This window comes from Mustela erminea, chromosome 2 (genome assembly GCF_009829155.1).
Source record: "Mustela erminea isolate mMusErm1 chromosome 2, mMusErm1.Pri, whole genome shotgun sequence".
In the NCBI taxonomy this organism is placed as follows: Eukaryota; Metazoa; Chordata; class Mammalia; order Carnivora; family Mustelidae; genus Mustela; species Mustela erminea.
The window spans coordinates 116158733-116185981 of NC_045615.1; the positions used below are offsets into that span (position 1 = coordinate 116158733).

The 27249-nt window shown below is 37.5% G+C and overlaps 1 protein-coding gene across 6 annotated transcripts in view; it reads right to left on the reverse strand.

Moving 5' to 3' along the window:
* Positions 1–11614: 11614 nt before the first annotated feature.
* Positions 11615–27249, reverse strand: part of PPARGC1A (PPARG coactivator 1 alpha) — a 641970-nt gene continuing 626335 nt past the window's right edge. For all 6 annotated transcript variants that reach the window (XM_032333994.1, XM_032333989.1, XM_032333988.1 and 3 more), the window contains 3 exons: positions 18423–18544; positions 17939–18090; positions 11615–12251 (listed from right to left, as the gene is read on the reverse strand). In XM_032333994.1, coding sequence (XP_032189885.1) covers positions 12148–12251; positions 17939–18090; positions 18423–18544 — 378 coding nt within the window. In that variant the 3' untranslated portion in view covers positions 11615–12147. The remainder of the gene's footprint in view (positions 12252–17938; positions 18091–18422; positions 18545–27249) is intronic.

A 27249-nucleotide genomic window follows, 5' to 3' on the forward strand; every position in this document is an offset into this window, starting at 1 on the left:
AGCTTAATTTAAAAATAAAGGGACCACTGAAAGTTGATTACTTATAAGTATAATTTGTAAGCCATGGAAGAGATATTTTGTGGGAGGAAAACCTGTACACGGGTCTCACAACTCTTACTATAGGTGATCTGCCTAATCTATAATAAGATTGATTCTGCCTCCCTTTCTGGCCACACCTGACTGGTCGGTCAATATCGCTATTGTCCTAACGGACTCTGTTTCTTCTGCATGAGTTTGATATTGTCCCTGTGTTGCTGGTTCATGTTCTGAAATTGTAGGGTGTTCAACAATCTGTGGTTTTACTGGTACAATGGCAGTCTATTCTAACTAGGGCTCTACCCTTGCGTGACCTGAAGCCAGGAGCTTAGCGTCTGTGATTCCCAGTATCCTTGTTTGTGTCCTTGAAGACCCTCATTGTGACGTTAGTTCTATAATCCTTTGAATTTCATTTGTCTTTTCAGTGAGAGTCTATGAAGTCAACAGATACGGCATTTCACTTAGTCTCACCTGTAGGTTTCCTTTGGGAGAGGGCAGGGCGACCTTGGCAGGATGTAAGGATTGCCATGGACCTTGTGTAACTTATTACTCAACCATGATTTGTTAAGCTGCCAAGGGCTTCACAGACCATCCGAGCCTCTCAAACAACCCATTCAATCCCAACCCTTGGCCTGATCTATGCAGAGGGTTAGAAATGCAAAGCAACAGAAAGCTCTGGAAGGGAAATGATCCCTATGTATTTGTTGCATAATGGAGGAGACATTAGAAAAAGGGACATATCAGATGGGGGAGTAGCATCTTCTACCATCCAGATATACTCTAGAATTACTTCCTTCCTGAATTTAAACACTCATTGTGTACAATTGTCCTAAACACCGAAAGGCCACCACCTCAAGGAAAAAGGTGCCCTCCAAGCAGATTCAAGAACCAAATTCTAGATAGATTCTTCCAGAATAAAATACTGCATTTCTTCTAATAAGCTCAACCTCTATTCAACAATTCCTTTCTTACTTGGCTTGTGAAATGAATCGCCTAAAGATTATTTTCTGGGCAAAATGGTCGGAAAACCCTGATGCAGACAGTACCCCTTCTGACTGCAGCCTGACTTACACTTACTGAATATGTAGTGGATATAGCAGTGGTTCAGGGGTTTCAAAGGAGAGCTCAGCAAAGGAAGGAAAAAAAAAAGCCCACAAAATTTTTCAAGGTACCTACTGCGGAGTTATCAGGTCATAGATCTAAATGTCAGCACTGTATGCCTGATTTGCACATTTAAACCGATTTTTTTTTTCATTTTTATCTGCACGCATGAAGTACTTTGGAATACTGAAACAATTTAGAATCATATTTAGTTTGCAACAGTTCAATTAACTTAAGTGCTAAAACATGCTCCCCAGCTGGTAACTAGTTTAATCGGTTACTATTACAAGAAATAATTTTTTCGGTGCTGGGGCTCCCCAATGTCCTCTCTGGAGAGGGCAAGGCCATTCACGGGTATATGGGAATGGGAAGGTTAGGAGTCTGGCAAAAATCTCTGACTTAGCTAAGATGGAAAATCAAAGAGTTCATTTGCCTATAAAAACAAAACAAAACAAAAACCTAGGTATGGATTTCCATCTTCTCTCCTGATTTTATGACCTCCCGTTTCCTTGGAATAACTTTATAACCACCTGATAAGCAAGATGAAGGTGTGGATCAAGGGTCGAAGATTTTTAAAGATATTGCATAAATGCACTTAACCATGAGCCAAAGTGATAAATAGGAAACCAAGATGAATGTCAGGAACACTGTGAAGAATGATTAGCTGGGACAGTTGGAGCAGCTGTTAAGGCAACTCCAAACACCTGGAAAGAAGGATTTCCTTCTGGCTTACACCAGGGCTGAATTGTTCTAATTGCATTTGCATTAAAAGGCACTACTGGCAAATAGCAAAAAGGATACATACAGTAGAAAAACATTATGTAAATTTTCAAAAGACACAAAATAATACTGGATCTTAATTTTGGATATATGGAAATGTAGTTAAAAGGGAAAAAAATGGTTGGGGAATAATACATACCGACCAGAGGAGATGGGTCACTACTGAGAAGAGAAGGTGATCAGGATATGATTTGTTTGAAGAGAGACTTGAAGCACACACGGTAAAATTTAAGAACTTATAAATATGGGAAGTGGATACACAGGGCTTTATTGGATTATTTTATAAACTTATGTGTTTGAAATATTTTCTAATTAAACTTAAAAACATTTTTTAGAATCCAGGACAACACCTGTTTTGGAGCCACTGTTAGTTACTTCTCAGACATCTTCTTCTCACTATAGAGACCATGAATCCTGAGCTCTTTAAGGTTCCCGGAGTTCCAAAGACTGAAGTCCCCGATCAACTACCTCCCTTCTTCTTATAGATGATTTTTAACCCACCTCACTGAGCTTGACAACGGAATTGGAAATGGAGCCCAAATATTGCAGTATTGGAAACCCAGCCCTCTTTTCTCTACTATCAGTGCTAGATGCAACAAGGGCACTACCCCCAAAAAGACCATCCATAAACTGGGACTGTGAGTGTCTAGGGATCCATTTCCATGGTAATCATAAGACCCAACTGTAGAAAGGTTAACACTGTAGAGACATATCCAGACAACTACACTTGAAAAATTTTAAGGAGGTCCTGTCATTCATGAACAGCTGATATTCAAGATAACAATGACTATAACCAGAGGAATGAGGAAGCATCCTGTTAAAGGGTGACTAGTCAATATGCCTATTGTTTGTCATATATCCCAGCCTTCAACCAGAAACTTCTAGTGTTTGTAAAATCATTAAGAGCTATAAATTATTTTATTACTTAATGCCTAAGTTGTGATAGTGTGCCGGTTTCAACCTCCAAATCCATTTTAATGGAGGGAGGAGGTCTACTTCCTTTTAAGTTGGCTACCAGTCTTTCTAAATCATATTGTATGCCATGCGGTCATAGCACTTTACCATCTTTGTCCATTAAGTCTGAGGATTTTTTACCTTAACCTTCATAGACTTTGTCTATATGGTAATAGACATTCCAGAACACATGCACACATGCACACGCTAAGGGTCCTGGAAAGAAGGTCCTGCTGTAAATACACATTTTATTTTTCTTTCACCATACTGCCAGCTAGAATGTAGAGTAGGATCTCAATCTAATTCTTCCTTTTGCTTTTAGAGCCAAATGTGGTTTCTGACCCATTGGAAGAGTTCAGTGAGGGGCACCTGGGCGGTTCAGTTGGTTAAGCATCCAACTCTTGATTTCAGCTCAGGTCATGATCTCAGGGTTGTAAGACTGAGCTTCCCTGTCAGGATCCGCACTCAGAGAGGAGTCTGCTTGAGATTCTTTCTCTCCATCTCCCTCTGCCCCTGACCCCACACATGCTCATTCTCTCTCAATAAATAAAATCTTTAAAAAAAATTTAAAAAAAAAAAAAAGGAAGAGTTTAATGAATGTAAGCAACATATGCTAAGTTTGGCTTCAATCAGATGGTAACAACAAAACCACCCCAATTTTTCAATTACCTCCAATGGAGACTGTATTTTTTTCAGGGCATTTATATTTTATTTGTTGAGGCATTATATGTAACAAGATAATCAAATCAGTTTTGGGGTGAACTGGACTTTGCTCAGGTCTTGGCAGTTACTTAACTTCTTTACACCTCCATTTTCTCATGCATGCAATAGGAACAGTTGTAGATCTACTCCATTTTTCGTGGGAGGACTCTTTAAGAAAACTCACATGAAGAGCTAAGTGAAGTGGCCAGGACATAATCATCCCACAGTAAATGTCAGCTGTCGCATCATGGTCATCATCATCTTCAATCCCACCCTGCATCTCTTGGACTTTCAGATGGAGGACAGCTTTCTGTATTAGTCTTCTCATTGCAACAGAAGAGTCATCTCATTTAAAATGAAGATGGTTAGAGAAAACAGATCAAGTGAAGTATTATCATCACACCTGAGGTGAAAATCCTGCAAAATAAGGGGGTCTTCCTCAATGCACTATTGGAACGTGAAAAGTATTGCTTACTGGATGCACAGAGGGGGATCTTTTTATCATTTCACAAAATTAAAGCTGAAAAGTTCCATCCAAAAACCTGGCCATGGAAATCCCTGAAAGCCTTCCACCAATCCAGCAGGCAGAGCCAGAAACAGGATTTTAGTCAACTTCTCTGAGCAACATCAGATCGGTAAAAGCCAACTGCTGTGTGGCTGACACATGACCATGAACACAAACAGAACCAGCATTATAAAGTTCATTATCTTCTTCACAGCTCTACTGTCTCACTTGTACAATCACCTCTTTTGTTTATAGAATCCCACAGAATGAGTCGGCATGAAAGGCAAGTAAGAAACCATGGGGAATCTTTGCCCAAACCTTGTTTTGTACCCAAAGTTCAAATGTGTTTGGTTAACCTTCTATTTATTTCTTGTCTTTTCATGAGCTGACCTTTCTAGTCTTAGTCTTTGCCATGATGTGCCATGGCCGAAGGTGGCTCAATGGGACCCCAGTACCATGTGACAAAGAAACTCTTATGAGCTCTCTATGAATTGTTTCATTCATCAGGTGCATGCACTGGCACTCCCTTCGTATGCCACCAAACCTGCCATTAAAAATTGGAAAATGTCAGTCCATACACAGGTGCTTCCCATCTTTATACACTGAGGCCAGACATTGTGGTGAGCTCCAATTTTTGCTTTTCCTCCAATTATTTTCTTGTTAGATGGTCTGAACTGCAATTCAGATTGCTGACCCTGGGAAAGGCAGCTTATTGAATGGGGATCAGGATGTTTATCCTATGCAGCCAGCTAATTGGAGGAAAATTAGGCCATGTATTCAACTTGACCATTAAGTTACCTGACATGAAACTAAGATGGTGACATCACAGACTATGTGACCAGCTTACTAACTTAAGCTTCTCTAGGAAGCAGACTAATTAATCAGTGATTCTAGGGCAGTGTACACATATTCCTGCCCACAAATAGGGAAGTGCTTATAGGGGGCAATACCTTAAGCACTATGAAACATTAGCCACTTGATGGAATGGTATAGCAATCAAGCCGAAAACCGGCTAAATGCTGAACCTGGGAACAAGCATGGTCTCATTGCCTTTCAGGTCTTTTAAGTGCACTGAGCGTCTCTGGTAGAAATAAACAAGGAGCCTGCTTTGGAGAGAAGTGAGAAAGCAACCATATGAATGAAGACAGGACTTGATTTTCAACAACACCAAAGTCAATCAAAGGAAAAGTACCTGTGAATTCCCTTAAACGACCTGCCGGAGGGTATCATGCGGTAACTATGTTACTATAGCTACTTTTTTTTTTTTCCATCAATTAGTATTGTTAAAGAGAAGCTTGACTATAGAGTTCCTAACAGCAGCAAAAATAAATTCCCTCCAATTAAGTAGTCTAATAAGCTATTTAGGATTTTACCACTTAACATTCTTTCCTTCCCATTTAATTTCAGCTTTCACTTGGATGTCATCTTGTTGAAAATCCATCACAGAAAACTATGTGGGGGAAAAAAGATAATGTTGCTAAGTGTCCCTGATGTTCAAAAACGAGCAGAAGCACAATATTTTTTCTAAATCACCCCAGGATTTTTCCTAATAATTCAGCTTCTTCCTACTAGAAATTAATATATGAAAATATATGAAAATGGTCAATATGCAAATTCAAATATCACACCAGCTCCTTGCCTTCAGTAAGTGCTATATGCATAAATTTGAAACAATATCATATTCTAAGGTTCTCGATTATAATAATGCCTTGGTGTGCATTTGTGCATGTATAATTATGCTCATTTAATTTAATCATGAAAATATTATAGGATCATTTGGTTTTCTCCTCTAAAAGTTCTCTCACTTTTTTCAATTAATTAATTCCACATTGCCCCTTCTATAAGTCAGCTGATGGTAAGTAATGGTTTTTGAGCTAACAGGAATATGGTCACATTCCTAAGGAATTATGGGTGGAAAAGAGGCCTATGGGAAGGTAATGACCTCTTATCTCCAGCATACATTCTAGTCATGGAAGGATAGGCTTTTCGGTAGAACCTGGTCCTAGAAATTCTCTCGTTTTATGATCATTTCTTCCTGCAAGTTTCCATTGTCCCTGAATGGCTGAGAACTTGCCTCGGGGCAGTCACAACAGAAGACCTGGAAACCAGCTCAGGTGACCTACACATTCCACATGCTTGACTGGAGTGGAGATTTTGGGACTTTGCAGAAATTACTGGAATCACGTGGGATACATGCGAGGGAACAAGGGGTGGAGGACATTTAACCTAACCATGCACCAGAAGAACACATAAAGCCAGGGTAAGTGGAATGAAACCGACCATTCCGAATGAAAGAGAAGAAATGTGGCATGAAGCGCATTTCATATTATACTTCCCCCATCAAGGAAGTCTTGTTTTCTTTCCTGCAGAAAACTGTTTCTTTTTCCCAACGTGTTAACAGAGACCAATGAAAAGAAATAGGCTGCTTTGTGCCCATCAACAGAATCTATATAGCATCTTTTCCCCCAGGGATTAATTCAGCTTTTGATTAAATCTTTCTGAGATTTAAATCATGATGTTACAAACCTCCAAGGAACTCCTCGATGAGTTGTGACCTTCTTTATTACTCTCTGCTGTTTGATAAAGTACAAAGATTGATTTATAATGGTGTGTAATGTGTTTAAAAACAAAGAATGGCAAGAAGAATTGCAAAATATAAGATTAATATAAAGTAAATACTGCAAAAAGTATGCTTTGGTTAAAATATTCTATAATTAATGCTGAGTTACAACTGTATAGCTAGTAACACTAGTGTCAAATGAGTATAATAATATTGTTAGGGCTATAAATTATATCCAATGATTAGCTAAATAATCCTACAATGGAAAGAAAACCAGCAATGCTGAAAAGGGATTTCAAATATCACATTGTACAGTTTAGACAGATTTAGTTTAGAGGACTTTTGAATTGAGACAAGCTCCTTTTAAATGAACTATTCATATTCAGTGTTCATTTATTTTTATCAGCCTAATTTTGGTTTCAATAATTATTTTGCCATTAATATCATCAAGGATGGAAGTGATTTAATGTTTTGAGGATAACACAAAATAAATCCTTTATTTTTAATCAGAATATCCTAGTACCAGGCCAGTGGCTACTACTGTTCCTTCTTCAAATTTCCTCTTTCCTCTCAAAAGGTTTTTAAGGGTAAAAAGTTAACCCTTTAAAAGAAAGACCTGCATTATTCTAATGTCCTTGCTGGGTCCAAGCAGAAGTATAAAAATGTCGGATGCAATTTAAGCATCGACGGAGGTAAGTCAGAGGGTAATCCACCAGGTGTGCTCAGTAGCCACAGTTGTAAGTGAGGGTCCTATTTGGGTAAGATAATGTTAATTTTTATTTTTGGTTTTGATAAAACGACTGGCAAATCTTAGAGTCGTACAAAATAGAAATAGAACAGTGAGCAGTACTTCTTGCGTTATGTAGCAGAATTCAATGTACTATTGTTAGCTCTATCAAATTTCCAGTAATTACAAACCCTTTTTTCTTTAGGAGATGGGGGGCAAGGGCTGGGATATATTTAGCCCCTTTTCCCAATGCAATGTTTATGGTGGGTCTTGCAATGCAGGTGCCTGGTAGTGGGATGACCATCTAAAGTCGGGGAAGGGCAGAGCCCACACAAGTGCATTTACTTTCTTCTCTGTCATCGGACCACCAGTCACCTGTGGGGCACAGTAGACAGACATCCTGACAGCAAGCTGTGTCGGTAGCTATCAGCTCATCCCATATGATTTAGACATGATGGGAGCCGCATCCTGCTACAAATCTTTGCAACATGTACAGTCCCTCTACAGATCGCTTCCTAAGCTGAATACTCAAGCAAGATTCTCACTAGGGGCAATGGTTTTTACTTAAAAATATACACTTTCTGTACAGAAGCAGCGTTAATTCATTTCCTAAAGTCCCATGTCATCTTTCATTATAGAAACCACTTCCACCTTTGTCACTTGAAAGGAGAAAAGGTTAAATACAGAAGGTCTATGTTACCTTATAGCCGAAATCCATCCATGAATGTGGAGAAGCAGAGAGAAAGGGAGGAAGATCCAGAGAAGAAACAGAATGATAATAGGCAAGTCATGTGTACTGATCTGAGAAATAGGCCAGTACTTTTGTTACAATAAATAAGAAAAGCAGAAGTAGATTTGAAACATTCGTTTCCCTTTATTAGCTCAGTGAGGCTGATGTGTACTGCACATTTAAAAAAAAAAATCACAGGAATTTTCATACAATGAATAAAACCACAACAATACATGTAGAATTGGCAGGTGGAAAAAAAAGCCCAGCAAGGGCTGAACTAATCGCTCACTTTCCCTCTTCAGCATAGTTCAACCAACAGTGTTACACTTTCACCTACAAATCTTAAAGTAGCTCCATCAAATCAGCAGTTCACATTATTGAAAATGTCTGTCACATAGGTACAAATTTAGAATCATCACATTATATTACATGGCTATTCTAGGTCATCTATAGATCAGGTCTTAGACTACAGTGATTGAAGTTCTCGTTACAGCCATCAAAAAAGGACACATAATCATTACCTACTGTAAGCTCACATCTAAAGGCATGAAAAGGTTTCCTTTTTTCAACTGACCCAACCATCATACCCCAATAGTGCAAAGTTCCCTTTCTGCTGCTTTGAATGTTGACAGCCCAACAGCGTTGTTCTCACAGTCGTTTAGCAAAAATTGATTTTGTTGCACTGGAAGAATTATTCCACTACATCTCTTTAAAAAAAAAAAAAAAAAAAAAAAAAAACCAGACCCACATTTCTAAAGCACCAGTTCGGTCACCAAAATTGTAGATGTGGTACTTACCACTGCGTGAAGGCATTGGCCTGCGGTCATCTAAAAATCCTACAGTTCTATGCTGAAATTTGCCTCCAGTGATGATGGGGTGAATGTGTTCATTTGAAATATTCTCTCCAAAAAAAAAATTAAAAATAAAAATAAACGGAACACAGTTTACATTTTGATGGGCTACCCACAGGGTCTGCATAAGATACAAAAAGCTCTATTCAGATGGGTTAGTGATTCTCTCTTTGCACTCATTTTAGATGTAATTTGAAGTCCACGGAGGAAAACTATCTTCATGGTAATGATATTTGTCAGGCCAGAGTGGGGATAAATTAATCCTCAATGTGAAATCTGTAGTGTTGTCTTTTGATAAGTAAGAAAAGAAACGAAGTATTTTACTCATGTCAACAATCCAGGGCAAAAAGGAGAATGTATTTAAAATTGGATCACAAAAATTTAAAGGCAAAGTAGAGAACGCATCTGGTCCTTGAACACATAATATGATTTACTAAATATTGATTTCTTAAAAATAATTTATTGCTCTTAATAGTCTTTTTATTATTATTATTATTATTCTACAACAGAAGATACTCAAAATTCTGAAAGAAAGACTGTAAACTTTAGTTTGGCGTTCACACAGAGTTAAAATATCTGCATTTAACCTACAGAACAACAAGAATTAGGCGGATTAAAGATATGTTACTGCCGTAACGCAGAACAAGTTCTTTTATTTCATATTTTTTTTTTATTGCTTTCTATCTACTTAGAAATAAGAAGCCAAAAAATCAAGCAAGCATCCGACAGGACAGACAGTGGATTCACTCAGAACACAATATGCTGGTGATAAATGAATGCAGCTATCAAAATTAGCTGCATTGGCCTGGGGGTGAAATCCGTTTTATAAGATTGTGTTGGGCGAGAGAAAGGAAAAGAAGGATTAAGTAGTAGGTATCTCACATCTTCCAGAAAAGTCATGTCGGCCAAACTGTAATCGAATCTCAATTTAGAAACTTGAATACACACTCCAAACTTTACTGACTTCCATTCCAGGGCTCTGCACTCAGATGAAATCCTGATGCTCAAAATGGAGGTTTTTCTGAAGTTTTTATTGAATTTAGCAGAAGCAATGTCATCAAGAACAACATCATGGTCACGTCAGAGGCCAAGCTAGTGCAAGTAGAAACACCGCTTCTGCAAAAGCTGAATTTCCCAAATGAAACATTTCAACTCCAACCTGACAATTGCCATGCATCCTAGGTAGAAAATTTCCACTGGCTTTATTATTTTCATCATCTCATAATTTATAATAAATAGGCTATCTGCAACTGATAAATATGTCTCTTTAGTAAACAAAGGAATGAATTATCAGTATTTATACAGGATGCATAACTGTAAAAAATACAGATAAATACCATCATCATACTCTGCCAAGGGAAAGAGATACTGGCTTCAAGAATAGTCTTCAGACACACATTAATTATTGTAAAAATCATACTGTAATTATTACCTCAGCATTTTGTATCAAATTAAAATCACAAAAATTAAAACGAAACAGCATTTTAAAAAGATTTCTGACCTCTAGTTTCAAAACTACTGTTGATAGAGAAAATAAAAACATTTCTTAATGGTTACCCATTGAGAGACTTTACATAAAATCATGATATCTCCTAGAAAAATTTTAGATGAGAAAATTTCATTCCCCTAACAAATCCAGTGTATAAAACTTCAAAGAAAAACAAGCAACAAGAAAATGTGGAAAAATATCGCATAAGTGGTTAATACCTTTAGGGGGCTAGGATAGTTCTTGACAAGATGCTTAGATTGAAGCTCACCTAGGGATGGATGTGCATAAAGCATCATTTTGTTGTTGCACTTGACGGACACACACACTGTCTTTTTTTTGTTTTTACAATCAAATATATATAAGCAGTAAGTTCAGCTTCTAAATATGTTAGTGTACAATAATTGTATCACCTCATAATTACATTTGAATATTCTTGATTAAGAAAAATTTAGCAGTTTTGAAAAGAAGGCTGCATTTACAGTGCATAGCTGTAACAAAAAAGAACATTGTTGTATAGTATGTACACAAAATAAAAATACTCCATTTAACATCTGTAATTACTTCACTACATCAGAGAATGTAGCAATTTCACTATCTGAACACATACCAGAGAGTTCTACCCAACTCTCATGAGTAATGTAACACCGTGCCTGCTCCTCAGAAAAAAAACCACTGAATAAGCTGCACGCTTGACCATTGACAAGGCTTTTGTAATTTGCAGTGGAAGATCAACATTTTGGACATTTACATGGGTGTCAGGAGAGAGGATGAACTACAGAAACTTCAAAATGTTAGGAAAGTTTAGCATTCCAGTGCCCGCAGTATCCTCTCCCACCCAGACTCCATGGCAAGAGGAAAAAAAGAAGAAAAAGAGAGAGACAGAGACAGAGAGACAGAGACAGAGAGAGAAAGGAAGAGAGAGTGAGGGAGAGGAGGAGAGAGCAGGAGAGAGCGCGGGAGACAGACGAAGAGGGAGGGTGAGAGAGAGAGAGAGAGAGAGAGAAAGGATATTAGTTCTACAGAACCTGTGGTTTCTTCGGGATTGTCATATCACCATTATGTTATGAGAGAAAGCTTGCTTCAAGTCGATTTTGCACTTTCTTAAAAAACAGAGTACGGAGGTCGATGCCCAGACATCAGTGGCTGTCATTTTAGGGTGGTTTGTGGTTGGTTGGTTAGTTTTCTTTCCTTTTGAATTTATGCTTTTTTTTTTTTCTTTTTGAATAGAATATGAACATTTTGAAGTTCTAGGTTTTAAGTGTGTCTTCATGGAACTGCTGCCATTTGAAGTGGTTTGCCCTGGCACACTCTGGTCAGGTGCCCCCAGTCCCCTCCTGTGCACACATACTTCCCCCAAATCAAGCGTGTTCATGCACGCACACACACACGCACAGACACGCAGACACACACACATACACACGCACACACACACACTCCATCACCAAGAGACTCCAGGGAAAGCAAAGCTGACACCCATGAATAAACATGTGCTTACTGGATATCCATTCTGTCTCTTGCCTCTTCAGCAGCTGTGTTCATGTAAACCATTGTTGTTGTTCTTGTTGTATTGTTGTTGTTTTGTTTTGTTTTTTATACAGAGAGTGTAAAGTAGGAGAAATTCCTAAGTATGACTTGCAATAGTCAGTTAGGGAAGGACGCGCTGTCCCGTGAGGTATTCACCGTCCCTCTGTCATCTTCAGCCAGGGAACATGTTACCTGCGCAAGCTTCTCTGAGCTTCTTTCAGTAAACTATCGAAATCCAGAGAGTCATACTTGCTCTTGGTGGAAGCAGGGTCAAAGTCATCTGAGTTTGAATCTGCAAGAAACCAAAGCAAGGTTAGACACACTCTCATTGTTAGTGCAATCGTCTAACTGAAGATTACTTGACTCAATAACAACTTATCCAATTGATATATTTCCAAAAATATACCCAACTTTTATTGATGGATAGATAGATTGATAGATTTTATGGGTATATTTATTTTATATGTGTGTGTGTGTGTGTATGTATATATATATGTATATATGTATTTGCAGAGGATATATATATCTCCAATATTTTATTGTTATATTATTTATATGTAAATATATTATTTATAAATTTATATATAATGAATAAAAATAAATATTTAAAAATACATATGTTTACAGAGAGAAAAGAAGAGAGAGTATAAGATTAGGCAATATGTTTACAGAGGGTAGGGAGTGTTTACCACTGTAAATCTACCACTCAGAATACTTCTGAGTGGTAAGCATTCAGAACACTACTTTTTGACTCATTTTAGCCATAAACAATCCTGGGAGGTAATCAGAACAAACTTTAATACTTCTAATCAATAGAAATGTATTCAATCAATATACTTTAAAAATAACCATGTCCTGCCTCCTTCCTGGAATATTAAATGATTTACCAAAGTTTCCTCAACAGCTCAAGTGAAGTGGTAAGAGTGGAAGTTGGAACTAATTTTCCTATTCAATGGGATTGGTTTCACTGAGCATAAAAGCCATGTGAGTGGGAGGGAGAGACTCATCAGAACTTCACCTACTCGCCACCTGGCTGCTCCCCTTTCAGTCATGAGGAATATATGATCCACTTATCTTTTCTAGTATCTTGGGATAACCCCAGCAATAAAATTCATCCCAAATTAGAAGGTCTAGGGAAACACTTTATGACCAGGTAAGGCAAAGTCAACCTCACTAGTACTAGAGGAAACATATACAAGGTATAAATAAAACCATGGTCTTCCTTGAACTAGTCCAAGTCAGCTTCTATGAGAAGTTCCACATACTTCACATAGCCCCTTAACAAAATATTCATGTTTCAGCAATGCCGGATATAAAATGAAATTCTGATTCTAAATATTTCTGAAATTTCTCCTGTGACATTTATAAAAAAAATCAGATATTTCTGCTGGTCTTGCAAAGGAAGAAAGACATCTTAGAAATATAATAGAAAACCTCTTGCAGATAAATTCATTCTCTTGAGAGCATTTACTTGAAGGGAAAACCAGTCCTTTCTGGGAAGTATTACCAATCCTACTAACACATGAACATTTCTGTGATTTATCCAGAATGTTACAAAACAGAAATGTCCGGAGTGACAGAAAAGTATAAGATTAGATAATATGGCAGTACACTCATTGACCTCACAAGCTGTTTGGCTGAAAAGGTCACTTTCTCCCAAGCTCTCCAGCACCAGGCTGGTTTTTCGCCCTAGCTTCAAACTACTTTAGCCATCTTAGATTTAAAGACAAGGAAATTCCTTCACTTTTTTTTTTTTTCTTTCATTCTTACAATCCCTTGTATTTACTGACTTTTTGCCGACCAAGTTTTTCCAGGTAAGAACAGCAGGTACAGTGGAGCTCAGACATAAAAGGACAAAAATGGCCAATCTTTCCTCATTAATATCTCACATAGTCAATTCTTAAATTACACTAGCTCCCAACCTTCCCTTCACAGATAGCCTAAATGAGCAGTTGGCTTGTATCACTAAAGCCTCATGAGTAGCTATCATTCCAATCCAAGTCTTTTTTTGTATACACACACACATGCAAAGTCCTGCTCATTGCTTGAGATTAACCTGAAACCAGAATTCCACTTGCACTGTAAATAAAGTTACAAGAGCCTCCTGATGGCCAGAGTCTGTGTGGCATGAAGGTCAGCACAGAATCATCAAGAACACACATACAGGGGTGCCTGGATGGCTCAGTCGGTTACGCATCTGCGTTCAGCTCAGGTCATGATCCCGGAGTCCTGGATCCCAGATTGGGCCCAGCATCTGGCTCCCCACTCAGCAGGGAGTCTGCTTCTTCCTCTGTCCCTCCCTGCACTCATGCTCTCTCTCTCTCTCAAATAAATCAATAAAACATTTTAAAAAAAGAAAAAAAGAACACACATACAGATCCTTCCTTGAAGGCCATTTTGAGAATATTCAAAATGTCTTAACTTTGGGTTACTCTATATCAAATCCAGAATTTCAGTGTTTCCATATTTTCATTAGCAAAATAAATAAATAAATAAATAAAATGGAAACAGTGGATCTCAAGAATTTCTTTAGTATGGAATATGATAGCTGGTATTTACATATCTATAATCACTTGCACAGGGGGATTATGTCACACAGTAGATATACACAAATCTTTTCTGTTGTATGAATACATGCTTACATTCAGTTCCTGAGACAATAACATCTATGCCACCAAAGGATATTGCAATGTAAGTAAGATATAATAGAAATTTGATAGGAAAAAGCCAAAAGCCGCTCTAATTATTTTTTTAAAATAAATTATTATAAATAATGATGCCATATAAATAAAAACACATCATGATACAACTGTATTCTTACCACCTATAGAACTCTTGGCACAAATCAGGTACTAAGATTAGAATTTGTTGAATGAATGTAGTAATCTTGAACACCAACTTTTTAAAAATTGGTTGAAAAACCTTTGTGTTGGGATCTTTGGATGATTTACCAATGAATGCCAAGGGTATATATAAAGTTATATATATATTTGAGATACTGATAATGTAATACGTATTTTGAGTTAGTAAAGACTTTGTGATGAATGTTACTTATTTCACTTTTCTTATATGTTTAAGTATAAGTTCTGCACCATAACTAATTCCTGATGAATACATGATCATATTCTTAATATTGATCCTATCTTTCTCTTCTGGCCCTATAGTCCTATTTTAATTTCTATCTTTCATCTTTAAGATTATCCATTGAGGTCTTTGAGAAAGCTCCATCTGTTTATAGGACAGTAAACAGAAGACTCACAGATTACAGATTCATAAAAACCAGGCTCACATCCTGGCTTTACCTAGGTAACCTTGATTGTCCCTTTAACCCTGAGTCTCACTTATAAAACTGACCATAATATTAAATAGGAATCATCACATTTTGAACTAATAGCATTGTGGTAGTCACTGGGTGGCCCCGACGGTAGAAGGATGTGTAAGCTCACTTAATTTGGGGAGCAAAACATAAAAAAGACCAATTAAATCAATCTAGCTAAAATGATAGTTCACTTTACTCTTGGTAAAATTAATCAATATCACATCATTTTTACTAACTCTCAATACACATACATGTGAGCTCCCAATCCCTCTGAATGTCCAGTAAAATCTCATGTTCACCGAATTCACTGGTCAACCCCTGAAGCATTTAACTTGAACTCTTCAGGGAACAAACACAGGACACACATGAATGTACGTTGTTCAGTTCAAGATCTGGCCCCTGATGTTGATCCTTTCATTTCAAAATAACTTGACATTTCTAATTTATCTTTGCCATCATTTTTGAAAATTATAATCATAGTTACTATTTATCGAGTCCCTACTTTATGCCAGATACGGTGCCAACCACATCACAAACATTTATTGAATCTTTGTGACAACATTATGAGGTAGTTTACAAATGAAGAACCAGAGTCAGAGAGAGCTTAATTGTTTGCTGAAGGTCAGAAGCTAAGTCAGGTTTCAAAACCAGGTCTGTAAGATTCCAAAGCCAGGGCTCTTTCCACTACACCTTGTCTATGCTCAGATCGACTACCCTTCGTGAAATTGTAGGGCTTGAGGGAATTGGAAAAACCCATGCTAGTACAATACACATCAAACATACTTTTCAGAAAATACAGAACCGGCTTAGCAACGGCGAAGTTTCTATTGCTGCTGGCGAGGCAGAAAGATAACAAGAGGGGAAGCATTCTTCTCAGAAATATTTCAGGGAGGCTCCGGTTCAATTTGGAAATACCATCCAATCCTCCCTCTCCCAGTGATGAATCGTGATTTGAAGGCCCCTCTAGGTAGCTTATTTTAAACTCTAGATATTTTGAAAGACTGGAAACACCCTGGCCTTCATCACTGAAGAAAATAAGTCAAATCAACTTAAGACTTCAATCCGTCTTGACTGTTTTTATCAGCTAACATTTGAACAAATGACTTGCCACCTTTTATATTTTCATCCTTAAGCCTCTATCTCTCTGACAGTCAGCTGCCTCCCCCCTGCTTCATACTATCTATTTAGCTTGTGAAGTGAATTATAGCATATTCCCCCTGAACAATGCACACCACCTATATCAATTACTTTAGGAAGATATCACTTTGGTGGAGGGGAGAAAAAAAATCCCTGTATTTGGTATTCATTTCTTTCCTTATACAAGCCAAAGCAAGTGCAGACAGATATATAGTAATGCTGAGGAATAGATTTATATGTTAATTTTATGTGATTATTATAAATTGATTTAAACTAATTACATCAGGTGCACAAGACATTTGCCATTTCTCTTCCTTCATTTCTTCATCAAAGGATTTAAAGGCTTAGAATATGTGCATTAAATAGGGAATGGAATGCAATGCAAAGGGACCAAATTAAAATTGGGAAGAAAATTAAGATGTCCATTTTGGCATTATTTATAATGTCAAAAAATTGAAAATTGAATAAATGTTTAGCTCTAATGGAATGATTAAATGTAATGGTATTCACCTAACATAATACTGTGTAACCATTAAAAAAGTTAATAAACTATTTTCAATCCCACAAATATGGTAGAAAATGGACTTACATAATATGAATTGAGAAGAGCTAAATTTAAGAATTGACAGATCTAAATTATGTGACCTCAACCAGAAGAAATTAGACATCTTGAGACAAAACACTGGACTGTAAATCACACAGCAGATCTCTAGGTGATGGGCTGATGGGTGATATTACTATTTTTCCTCATACTTTTTATATTTTCAAAATTTTACCCCTTGAATCTGTATAAGTTTTAGAACAGGAAAAAGGAATACTTACAAATGCTTTGGTTTCCTTATCTATAAAAGGAAGATAATAATAATAACAACCACTTTCCAGGATCGTTCTGGTAATTAAATTTAAAAGAATGTTTGCAGAGCCTCTGGCACGGTGCCTAGCATATGAAAACACTGGAAAAAAAATAGTGGGGTTTTTTTTCTCCTTTTTTTTTTTTTTTTAAAGAAAGTATAATGTGATTTAGCGTATAAAATTATATTTTCTTCTCTCAAGGTATAATTTGTAGAAAACGTCTTAACATTTTTAAGAGTTTGTAGGATAATAAGGAAAAAAGAACCAGAATATCCTTTTGCATATTCTGTTCCATAAGACAATTATGCTAATGCTAAGGTTTATACAGAAGGATTCAGGGCAGGCACAGAAAGCAACAGCACATTGCAAACCTATGCAAAGACACACACACACACACACACACACACACACACACACAGTGCAGACTTTCAGCATTTGGGAAGACAGTACAAAGAATTTACTTCTGTTTTTTGCTGCCAAAACCCAAGCCCTTTGCTTCTGAAACTGTCTTATACTTTTAAAAAATTAAAAATAAGATAAAATCTGTATTCAAACATTCCCTCCAGCAAAATAAAGTGATGGGCCAACCCTATATGCCCACGGTTTACATCTGCTTCCATTTTGAGCCCTCCATTATGGATTCCTCATTCCACATACAATAAAATCCATACCTAGGTCTGCATAGTTAGACTTGAAAAATTGCTTGCGTCCACAAAAGTACAGCTCGAAGTCAGTTTCATTCGACCTGCGCAAAGTGTATCCATTTTCAAGAGCAGCAAAAGCATCACAGGTATAACGGTAGGTAATGAAACCATAGCTGTCTCTGCAATGGACAAAGAGGAGAGGTTCAAAGCTTGTGAGAAAGCATTAACATATATGCCTGTAACCCTTCCTACTTTGGAAGACTTTGCTGGTGCCAATGTCTGAACCACTGCATCCATTTATCAGTGTGATTGTCCTGTCAAGCAGCTAAATACTTATTTCTGGGACAGGAAATCTCAACTAGAAAGATTAATAAATAGGGATAAAAGAAAATAAATAAGGTTCTGAACTCAACATGTCATCTGTCAAAGCATTCCCATCCTAGCAATCTTATGGCTATAATTTTTTACATATGTCAGTTTCTAAACAAGAAATAATCTTGAAGATTCTTACCCATCATCCCTCAGATTTACTGTGCACTCCTCAATTTCACCAAAAACTTCAAAACGGTCCCTCAGTTCCGTCCGTGTCGTGTCAGGTCTGATTTTACCCACATAAATCACACGGCGTTCTTCCTGGGGAGGGGGTGGGAGTAAAGAGAGACTTTTGCCAATTCTGGAGATAGGAAGGAAGGTGCACCTCTACCAACATACCTAAATGGACGTCCAATCATGCATACCGAGAACCCAACAAGCATGCTGGTAAAAGCAAAACATCCACTAAAACTGAATGAAAAGATGACACATGACCCATGTTTTAGCATCCATTTCTCCGTGTTCTGCATTCACTCTTCCTTCCGTGTGCTCTAATCTGATGCTCACTCTCTTCTGCTTTTGCTCCCCAGCTCTGCACTTTTCTCTCTTGAGCTTTGATATATTCCAAAAGAAATAGGGGAAATGCGATCTGTTTATCACTGGACAGCTGAAGGATCCCTGTTAAGTACTGTAACCCTTGTGACTCGATTCTTAATCTTCCAAATTGGTAAGAAAACTCACCCTTCTGGCAAAACGCTTAACTTCTCATTTTACTCAGGATTCTCATAGTGAGATGTACAAAATTTGACATCCCTCAAAACAACAATTCTAAACTCTAGTATAAATAAAAATTGCCTGAAGTCCTCATTAAAAATGCAAATTATTGGGGGCGCCTGGGTGGCTCAGTGGGTTAAAGCTTCTGCCTTCAGCTCAGGTCATGATCCCAGGGTCTTGGGATTGAGCCCCACATCGGGCTCTCTACTCAGCAAGGAACCTGCTTTCCCTTCTCTCTGTCTCTGCCTGCCTCTCTGCCTACTTGTGATCTCTGTCTGTCAAATAAATAAATAAAAATCTTTAAAAAAATGCAAATTATTGGGGTTTATCCTGGCAGTTTTAAAAAAAATTGGAAAAGACAATTCAATGATCTTAATTTTTAATAAGCACACCCTAGTGATTCCAATGCAGGTGGTCCAAAGACAATAATTTGAAAAATACAGTCTTAAAATGTAGGCTATTTTAAGCCACGGGTCTCTGAAGAATCAAAGCTATAAAAGAGGCTATAAATTTCACTTTGCCAGTGAATCTTATTTTAGGAACAGACTAGAAGGGTGTGGCCTAATTTTCACAAATGGAGTCAATATCATCATAAGCTGAAAGTCATCAGCAATTTATAACCTACAAAATATGGAAATAATATCTTATAGCCCAAGGGGGGACTCATTTTCACAAAACAGTAAAAAACCTTTCTTAGTAACAAGAAGCAGTCCTCTATCGGTTGTTCTAAGAAGACAAGGCCAAAGGAGATAATGTCTCTCAAATCCAAGGGAAGGTTTTTCAAGAACACAAGGATTTAATATAAGGCATACGCTTACCAACTCATCTCTACACCTACTAAGAACAAACAAGAATGAAGTGAGCTTAGGGTTACAGAGGTTTCAGGAGGTGGGAGCAGAGACTAGGAAACACAGAACTAAGGCATAGATTTACCCAAGAGTTTTCTCTGGATGTACTGAGAGTATCCTGATGTGGGTGATGTAAAGAGTAATTTAGGCTTAAGGCAAAGAGATGCTCTATGTTATTTCCCATAAGTCTTTCCTTTTCATATCTCCAATGTTTAGCTAAGGGCTTGGCAAAGAGAATTCGGTAAGCACTTGTGAAGTATAACTAAGCAATTAATAGAGCTTTTTACTCTATTTTATACTCTCCTAGGTGATCTGATAATCACGCCTCATCTTCTCTTACTGTACACAATGCTCCTACTTCTGTTTTCATCAGAGAAGTTCTTCTGAGCTTCAGACTCCAGTAGCCAACTGTTTACTTGACATCTCAATCTGGATATCCTCTGAGCACTTCAAACTAGACCAACATTCCCCAAACCCAGCTCTCCAGTCCTCCCTCTCCCCCATGGGTCTTTCTCCAATGTTCTTGTGTCAGTGAAATGAGCACCATCCAGTCAGGTATTCAGGACAAAAACCTGAGTGCCTCCTCCATTCTTCCCTTAGTCCCCTCTAGACATCCAATCACTTATTAAGGCCTGTTGAATTTTACCTCCTACATATCTTTTTCTCTTACATCGCCCCTAAACCAAGCTGCCAGCCTCTCTTTCTGGACAAGCATAGCAGCCTCTCAACTTGGATCCTCTGTCTATATTTTCCCTTCTCTAATCTATTCCTTCACTTCAACCTTAATAACCTTAACTAAGGAAATAGGAATCTTATCATGTCAATTACTATCTAAAACATATCAGTGGCCTCATACAACTTTAAGGAAATTCCTTAATCATTAACAGGACTCATCAGGCCCTGTATGGTCTGGACCTGTCTTCATCATGTTCTCCTCTTACTTCCCATTCTTTCCTTTAATTTCCAGTCACATTGAGCTCCTACCGGTCCCTCGTATATACTGAGCTCCTTTTCTTTTCCAAGGCCTTCACGCCAGCTTTCCCCTTGCTCCTTGTAAAATCCTCCCCACACTGCCTCTCCTTCTCCTTCACCAACATACATGTACTGCCTAAAATTACATTGAACACAAAAATCATTTCCTTCTGAGACTTGAGATGAGGTCAGGCTTCTATTAGTTGTTCTTACAATACATGATTTCTCCATTATAGTTCTCTGCCCAATTGTAATTAAATAGTTGATAGTTAATTCATTGTTTATGTCCATCTCTCCCTCTACAGTGAAAGATTCCTAAAAGCAAAAAGCACATTTGTCCTCTCGACTACTGTATTTTAACGGTACTTGAAACATACCAGAGTCTCAATGAATATTTGTTGAAAACTCGATCAATCACCAATCAACTGATCATCTTTAATTCTCGCCCTTATGCCTACATGTAATCCTTACTCTCCGAGACTCTCTAAGACAATGGAGAATGAAAGCCAGCTCTGCTGCTTAATCACAGGGAAAACCCTGTCCAGGTAGCTCAGCTGACTGAATTTACAAAGATTTCTGTGATTTGCTTTATAAGTTTAAGTGGAAGAAGAATGGAGTAACTACATGTTTGCAGAGCTCTCACTCTTGAAACACCTTCTGAAAATCAGAGGTGGGGCTCCACGGAGACACTCAGTAAAACACAATTCCTCTGACAACAGGCAGCAGGCCTAAATAATTGACCTGGTGACGTAAAGCCAACAGAGTCGACTGCCTGGTTCACTTCCATGTGGATTGTATGTCTTCTCAACTAAAGGCTGGAATTGCATTGTTCCAGAGCACCCAGCACATCCTGGAGATCATTAAGTATAAAGGGATGGTGAGCTCATCCTGGGGCAGTGTTCTACAGTGTTGTAAGGGAGTCCTCGCACCACATTCCATTCTATTTACGCAGCCAGCTCTAACCAAACCGCGAAATGGGATGGGACATTATCTAAACTTTCTGGCGCCTGCTTGCATGGGTTTTATGGTTTTTTACCTTTTTTTTTTTTTTTAATGGGCCTTTTTAGGAAGGTTACTACTGTATAAAGAAAAAGGAGGGGGGAATGCAGAAAAGAGAGAAAGAAATTGAACCATCACAAAGAAATTGCTCAACTACCATTATGGGAATACACACAGCCTACGTATTCAAGGAAATTTGAAGTTAAAGCTAAAATCGACCATATGCACGTCCATATGCAGACATATTGGGACAGTCTCTGAATTGCTTCTTTATACAAAACTGTATGCAACAATGATCCTACAAAGAAGATAAACCAGAGGACCTTTTCGGATACTGATACATTCTGCAGTAAAAAGAAGACACAATCTTGATGGGAAAAACAGAAACCCCAAGGGCTGGTGCACAATCACATAAACTACCTATTTGTCTATCATCTCCTTTTATGAAACACGGGAATGGAACCACGTCTTGCTTCCTTACAAAGATCAGAGATTGAATACACGCTGAAATTCTCATTTTAGAAAATGATTAGAGTGCTTGGTTTTCCTAGTGCTAAAAATGAAACTAAAAGGCATCTGAAGGTCTAAAAGCAAAGACAAAAATCTTTCAAAGATTGGCCAAAATGTCTAGCAAAGAACCGATTATTTTTAACATGTTGCGGTTTTATTAGACAGATGAATAGATTCCATATCTTTTAAAAAACCTTAACATTTGCAGCCAATTTTTCAAGACATTAATTTCTAAACAGGAGATGAAAGGAAAAGAAATCAAAATGCTTAATAACATTTTCAACTTCTTAAAGGCTTGGAGGAACTCTAAACCTTTGGAAAAAGCTCCTTGAAAAATGATTTTCAGACCAGTTTTCACTATTGAGGAGGATAGAACATTCATCAAATATCCTTTAGCTTCAATTTTCACAAAAGCTAGTTTGCTGATGGGGTGGATAACAAAATTGAAGATTTATATTGCATTAATAGGTATAGTAAATCAGCATTACATCAAAATACAGAGAGATAAATAAAGAAAAATATGAACTGAAATTAACTGCCTTTGCATTATCAAAATCTTTATCGAAAAGAGAGCAGAGCCTCCCAGTTAGCTGGGGAAAACATACAATGGCTGTTTCTCATCAACTAATAAGCTAGTCTTGGTAAAAGGGATTTGACTAAGAGAAAGGGAATTTCATAGGGAGATTAACATTTATTGAATTCTAATATATGCCAAGTAGTGTGCTTGATGTTTCTGTAAGGGTGATCTCACTAAAATGCTCTGCAATGCTAGGCAACAACAAGGAACAGCCTCCTAATTTAGATTTTGGTTCTCAGAACTTTTATTCAACATTTCCAACTCAGGATAATGTAAAAATTCTTTCTCGTATACTAAGGAAACTGCATGTCAACTTCAGCCATGAAAGATTTATATTCATTTCCAGATTAGCTAACAACCCGACTTCCTCAGAAATTGCAAAGAAATCCCAAATACTATATGTGAGATGAATGGAGAAAATCTATGCCATTTAAGGCTGAATTGTATGGTGAGGTCCTCCATCTAAAAGATAAAGTGAGAGGGGGAGATTGTTGTGAAAAGGCACATATGGACAGAAAGGAAAACCAAAACCTTGACAAAATGTAAAAAAAAAAAAGGGGGGGGTCTCTCTTTCTCTTAGTACTGATTACACTATCTAATTCTGTAGGCATTCATTAAGTGTCTAATACTAGAGGGCACTATTAGGGGAGAAACAAAATGACAGCATCAGTTTTCCAAAGGTACTTGCCTTTAAGTACAACCCAAGAATACTCTTCCTTAGAGTCTAAGGTTGGATCAGTGTGAATAAATCCAGGCTAGTCTACTAGGGCTAAGTGCAAGGAAACACACTGAAAAGACAGAAACTTTGGGACAACTCCCAATAAAATTGATAATTTCAAAATAGTGAGCTTCAATTAATTATAGAACATATATTCTAATCCACAGGAAGTATCTCTTGAAAGAGGTTTGGATAGAGAACTATTTTCTCCAAAAATAACAACTATGAAAAATTACTTTTTTTTTTTTCATTTGGAAGGAGCTGATAATTATCCGTGATGAAGCGCTGTTCTTGGCTCCTGGGCTGCAGACTGACAAAGGGAAGAGAGAAATGAAGTGGTACTGTCATTGCCCAGGCACACTTGGTTTGGGTTTCGAGCACTGAGCCATATCCTCATGTGTAGATTTGCCCTTTAAATTAACATCCCATTATCATGTTTTCTGGCAGGAAATTGTACTGACTGCAAATGGAGCTGGACTTAGAACTCCACAAGAAATGAGAGCAGTGACAGTTTAGACATTAAGTACCAAACTCTGGCTTGCAGAGTTCTGATTAACCTGAATGACTGTAAGCCTAGGAGGCTAAGGAAGGTAGAGGGTGAAGTGGTTCTTGAGAAAAGATTTTGGTGGAAAATGGAGGAAAGGAGCAACTAAAACAATGGTGATGTTCAACCACAATGTAGGATTCTATGTCAGTAACTACGAATTATCAGCCTTTTCTTAACTCTCAGATTTGCTGCAGTCAGGGTGGTCTGGATAAAGACTTTTAGATGCATAAGCAATGAAAAAGTATAAAGACTTCCTAAATCATCTCCATGCTCCATGGAACACAAAATGACAGAAATATATACTACAAGACAAAGGTAGCAAAGACGAATTTTATTAAATATCAATTATTAGATGATTTTAACACTGTTTTTTATTTCCTGTTTGAGCTTCTCCTTTGCTTGTCCTCTCATTATCTGACTGATCTGAATTAATAGACAACCATCACCATACCATAGATATACCATACATAATTTGCTACTTGTTCAGTAATTCAAGGGTGTCTCAAAAATATGAAGGGAAATCACCTACCCAACCAGCTTGGGCAGACTGTCCTATTTCCTTTAGCTGTTTTGTGAATGACATCTCAAGCTAAACCAATCAAATGAGTCAAAACCCATTGCATGTATCTCTGCACCCAAGTCCATAAACATGCATTTTGCAAATGCACTGTGGCATAAGAAAGCAGAACATCTTGAGGAAGGAAACTGATCAGAAAATCTTTCCATGGGTAAACTCAGTAATTCCACTATGCCTTTAAGATAGACTTTACAATATTTATCATGACTTGTAAGTCACTTTAAGGATCTGGCTTCCATACGGTCATGAAATCCAGATCCCTAAGACTCATTTCCTATTGCTCCTGTGCCCCAGTATTCTGGTTAAATGACTAGAAGTTTCCCAATATACCTTGCTCTTGGCCAGGGACTTAGTGTGAGCTCTAGCTTCTGCCGAGAATAACAACGTTCAATAAAAATATAATGCAGTATATACAATTTTAAATTCTCTAGGGGGCACATTTTAAAAAGTAAAAAGAAACAAATTTTAATTTTAATATTGTATTTTATTTAGCTCAATATATCCAAAATACTATTGTTTCAACATCATTGATATAAAAAGTATTAACGAGGAATTTTATACTTTTCTTTTGAACTAAGTCTTCGAAATCCAATCACATTTATTAGTGCATCTTAATTCACAACTAGCTGCATTTGTTGTGTGCCCAGCAGCCACCATATTGCACAGCACAGGTGTAGAGAAACTTTCCCCTCCTTCTCTTTCGATTTCAGAATAATCTCACCCTCTCTACAGATGCTCTCTGTCACTCTCAGGTCTAGGTGTTCCCCCATTTACCACGAGAGGACCTTGAACCTCTCTGGATATGTGGACCAGGTCCTACCTAATTTTATGTCCCAAGCACCTAGCAAATGTTTGTCACATAAAGGATCATGAGTTTTCACTCATGTTAAGCAGAAATAGCATATCATTGTCCAAGAGGGGATTAGTTTAAGAGTAAATCCCAAATCTTTACATTAAGCTCTTATTAACTATAGTCCACTGTGTTGGTAAAGTAAATAATCTCTATGTCCTACTTTTGGGGGTGGTGTTGTTATATTAATCTTCTTTTCCAAAACAAAAATAAAAAAAAAAAAACCTCAAAGTGAAAATTCTGACAAATGCTTAATTTTTAGTAACTTAATTTAGGCCAACTTGACATTTGTACTATAATAGTGACATCAAGGTTGCATTTGATGAAGCTATCAATTATGGAATGTAGACCAATCACATTATCTGATGTTTTGGAAAGATCCAACTAATGAAAAGACCCCTCCCTCCTTTTATGCACTTTTGTTGATTATCTGGCACTGACTTCTCTTTGGAAGAAAGAAAAGAAGCACATGCCGTATAGCTATATTTATCCACAACTTTGGATATAGTGGTGTATTTTGCCCAAATGAGCTAATACATGATGAAACTATTAATCTCTCTCTTCAGTGTGATACTTTGGGGAAGAAACATGAAGGATTTTATAAAATATGAATGTGCAAACACTGAAATAACTATTTTCCTACATGCTTGCTCAACATGATTCTTTTTTGTAAAGATTAACTCAAATGTGCCATATTAAAAGGCTTTGTAAACTATATGGCATTATATAAATGTGAGTTATTATAATTATTGAACAGGCTATTAATTAACTATAGAAAAATTAGAAAAATTGAATTTTTAATTTTCATTAGTCTTCTTAAGTGTTAACTAATGACACTGTGGCAGCTCTTAATATCACAGCTCATTTGAAAGTTGAGAAAAATGAGCAAAAGTATTGTAATTTGCACAGGACTTTTGATTCAGCCTTAGGTAGATTCAACATTAAAGGACAACAAACACCCTAGACCTTTAGCCTAAGTATTCAATCACTTCTCCCTTCTTCTCCTTGAGAACCTGCAACCAACAAGCCTCTCAGTTCACCTTTCCCTCTGGTTGATAATGGTCAGCTACTGCTTGATTTTGACTCCATTAGTCAGTTCTTTTATGTAGGTTTTTCAAGATTTTGTGGATGGTAGGAGGTTTTCTTAGAGGCCCTATATAAACCTAACCGTTACAGTGAGCAGTCATTTCCCTAAATGTTGGTTACTTTCTATGCAAGATAGGTGAAAAGCTGATCTAACTGAAATGACTCTCAGGAGCTATCAGAGATAGGCAGCTGAAGTGAACAAAATGGTGCCACTTCTGATTGATTACTCAGGGCTCCCTGAAGCACTAAGGTGGGAGAGACCTAAAGCTTCCCTGAGGGCTCAGTGGGAAGAGTTCCACAATTGATTAGGAATGTCTACCATGGACAAGACTGACAAGTAGAGTGATGGGTTTCTGCTGTGGGAGTTCTAGGCTGATAAGCAATAGGAGGGAGGTGGGGTAAAGACTACCCGTTTGCGAGCGGGTGCTGAAAAACTACTGACTGACCTGCGGAGAACAAACAAGTTCGGTCTAACCTGGAGCTTTAGACCAAAGAACCAGTAATGTCTGTATGTCAAGGAAACACGGTACCCTGCCGTTAAGTAGTCCCAAAATGTGGAAGGGGTTAT